General features: G+C 70.1%; 1 protein-coding gene across 1 annotated transcript; it reads left to right on the forward strand.

Moving 5' to 3' along the window:
* On the forward strand, window positions 1-2,666 carry Rac3 (Rac family small GTPase 3). The gene is made up of 6 exons (XM_070031568.1): window positions 1-167; window positions 479-550; window positions 1,501-1,618; window positions 1,705-1,767; window positions 2,078-2,237; window positions 2,331-2,666. Exons 1-6 carry the CDS (start codon window positions 133-135, stop codon window positions 2,459-2,461), a joined length of 579 nt encoding a protein of 192 aa, XP_069887669.1. The 5' UTR covers window positions 1-132; the 3' UTR covers window positions 2,462-2,666.
* The last annotated feature ends 727 nt before the right edge of the window (window positions 2,667-3,393 follow it).

The following is a 3,393-nucleotide window of genomic DNA, read 5'->3' on the forward strand; positions in this document are numbered from 1 at the left end:
CCCGGCTCGGCGGCGCTCGGCCGTCTCCGCCGCCGCTCGGCGCTCGGCGCTCGGGTCCGCGGCCGCTGCGGCGCCGGGCATTTCTCCGCAGCTCGGTCGCGGCCGCGCCCGCCGCCGCCCGGCCCCGCGCCCATGCAGGCCATCAAGTGCGTGGTGGTCGGCGACGGGTGAGTGCGCGGCCGGCGGGCGGGCGGGCGGGGCGGGCAGCGGGGCGGAGGCCGGGCCGGGCCGCGGGACGGGCGGGCGGCGGGCGGCGGGCGGCGGGCGGGCGGGGCTCTGGTCCTCGAGGCGCGGCCCCGCCCCGAGGCCTCACCTGGGTCGGCCCCGCCCCGCCCCTGGGCCCGGTCGCCCCCCCCCCCCCCGTCGGCCCCGGGGGTCCGGGGCTGGGACCCGGCCGGGACCTGTCCGCACCTCCCGCGGGGCGGAGGCGCCGAGGCCCGGGAGCCACGTGGGCCGTGGGCCGCACCTCTGTCCGCAGCGCCGTGGGGAAGACGTGCCTGCTGATCAGCTACACGACCAACGCCTTCCCGGGGGAGTACATCCCCACCGTGTGAGTGACCAGGGGACGGGGCCGGGGGGGTACATCCCCACCGTGTGAGTGACCAGGGGACGGGGACGGGGGGGTACATCCCCACCGTGTGAGTGACCAGGGGACGGGGCCGGGGGTACATCCCCACCGTGTGAGTGCCGGGGCCGGGGGTACATCCCCACCGTGTGAGTGCCGGGGCCGGGGGGTACATCCCCACCGTGTGAGTGACCGGGGGCCGGGGGAGTACATCCCCACCGTGTGAGTGACCGGGGGCCGGGGGGGTACATCCCCACCGTGTGAGTGCCGGGGCCGGGGGGTACATCCCCACCGTGTGAGTGACCAGGGGACGGGGGCCGGGGGGGTACATCCCCACCGTGTGAGTGACCAGGGGACGGGGGCCGGGGGGGTACATCCCCACCGTGTGAGTGCCGGGGCCGGGGGCCGGGGGGGTACATCCCCACCGTGTGAGTGCCCGGGGGGAGGGGAGTACATCCCCACCGTGTGAGTGACCAGGGGACGGGGCCGGGGGTACATCCCCACCGTGTGAGTGCCGGGGCCGGGGGGGTACATCCCCACCGTGTGAGTGCCGGGGCCGGGGGGGTACATCCCCACCGTGTGAGTGCCGGGGCCGGGGGGGGGTACATCCCCACCGTGTGAGTGACCGGGGACCAGGGATGGGGGGGGAGCAGGTACACCCTCACCGTGTGAGTGACTGAGGAGGGGCTGCACCCCCACTGTGTGAGTGACTGGGGACCAGGGAGAAGCAGAGGCTGGGCCAGGGCTGGGCCAGGCCTGCGGGCAGCCCCTGTCCTGCAGGACCTTCTTCAGATTCCAGGTACAGCCCAGTGGCCCTGGTTCTGTGCCGTCTCTGGGGGCTGAGGAGCTGGTCAGGGCTGGAGACACCCTGAGCCCGGGCCCTGGCTCCCGTGGCCTAGAACCCATGGACAGCCCTGGCCTTTCCCACTCTGCAGTTTTGATAACTACTCAGCCAACGTGATGGTGGATGGGAAGCCCGTGAACCTGGGGCTGTGGGACACCGCTGGGCAGGAAGACTACGACCGGCTGCGGCCACTCTCCTATCCTCAAACTGTAGGTGACCGGGGGGCCGGGCGGTCCAGCTGAAGGGATGGGCCATTCTGACCTCCCTCCCCACCGCCCCCTCTATCTCTCCCCAGGACGTTTTTCTGATCTGCTTCTCCCTTGTGAGCCCAGCCTCCTTTGAGAATGTCCGTGCCAAGGTAGGGCTGGCCTGGGCAAGACGGGGTCTCTCGCCTGAAAGCAGTGATCCCTGGCGCTGGGGGAGGGTGTGTGGCATGGGAGGCATGGGTGGCAGGCCAGCACATCAGGAGGGACAGCAGCTCTCTGCCACAGTGGGCCTTCTGACGGGGCCCCGAAGCTTCCCACTGGGCATTCTGCCCCTAGTCCACCTCCATGCCCACCAGCCCCCACTATGTCCTGATGCAGTGGCCAGCTCCAGGCGGAGCTGGGAGCCCCCCCCCCGCCGCCCAGAGGCCCAGGGGCCCCAAGGTCAGAGCCCCGTCTTCACAGTGGTACCCAGAGGTGCGGCATCACTGCCCACACACGCCCATCCTCCTGGTGGGCACCAAGCTGGACCTTCGAGATGACAAGGACACCATTGAGCGGCTTCGGGACAAGAAGCTCGCTCCCATCACCTACCCACAAGGCCTGGCCATGGCCCGGGAGATCGGTGAGCAGCCAGGCTGGGAGGCCGCACTGGCCGGGAGTGAGGGATGGCCTCTCCCTTGCCCTCCCCCCACGCCCGCCCCTGCTCTGTCCTCAGGGTCTGTCAAGTACTTGGAGTGTTCAGCCCTGACACAGAGAGGTCTGAAGACGGTGTTCGACGAGGCCATCCGGGCGGTGCTCTGCCCGCCTCCAGTGAAGAAGCCTGGCAAAAAGTGCACGGTCTTCTAGAGCCCGCCCGCGGGGCGGCCCTGGCCCCTGTGTGCCCTTGTGTTGCTGTCTGGTGTCCCTGAGTCTGCTGTGGGGAGTGGTGTGGGCGGGGAGGGGAAGCATGGGGACCAGGCGGGGTGAGGGCTCGGCCTCCTCCGCCGCCTTTCTGGGTGCTCCTCCAGCCTTCCCCCACGGGAGCCAGGAGGGAGCGGGGTCTCCCTCAGGGCTGCAGGGGTAGGCACAGGGAAGCCCCAGGATGGGCTTCCCTGGTAGGGAGGGTGGAGGGGGGCGGTAGGGAGGGTGGAGGGGCGGTCTGTCCATTGTGTCCCAGGAGGGGGCAGTCCCTTCTTATTTTATACAATAAACGTTCTTCATCACCTCCTACCTCTCACTACTCGTCCTGTCTTTACTGGCGCCTAATTCCCCCCACACACACACACACATATGCACAGGGGTCTGTGCCATCCATGGGACACCGGTCCCAGAGAGAGGCCCTGGCCTGACCACGCCCCCTGCGAAGAGGTGCACCCTGGGACACCGGTCCCAGAGAGTGGCCCTGGCCTGACCACGCCCCCTGCGAAGAGGTGCACCCTGGGACACCGGTCCCAGAGAGAGGCCCTGGCCTGACCACGCCCCCTGCGAAGAGGCGCACCCTGGGACACCGGTCCCAGAGAGAGGCCCTGGCCTGACCACGCCCCCTGCGAAGAGGTGCACCCTGGGACACCGGTCCCAGAGAGAGGCCCTGGCCTGACCACGCCCCCTGTGAAGAGGTGCACACTGGGACACCGGTCCCAGAGAGAGGCCCTGGCCTGACCACGCCCACTGCGAAGAGGTGCACCCTGGGACACTGATCCCAGAGAGTGGCCCTGGCCTGGCCACGCCCACTGCGAAGAGGTGCACCCTGGGACACTGATCCCAGAGAGTGGCCCTGGCCTGACCACGCCCACTGCAAA

The sequence above is a fragment of the Dipodomys merriami genome, unplaced genomic scaffold (assembly GCF_024711535.1).
Source record: "Dipodomys merriami isolate MVZ:Mamm:240054 unplaced genomic scaffold, mDipMer1.0.p SCAF_202, whole genome shotgun sequence".
Lineage (NCBI taxonomy): Eukaryota > Metazoa > Chordata > Mammalia > Rodentia > Heteromyidae > Dipodomys > Dipodomys merriami.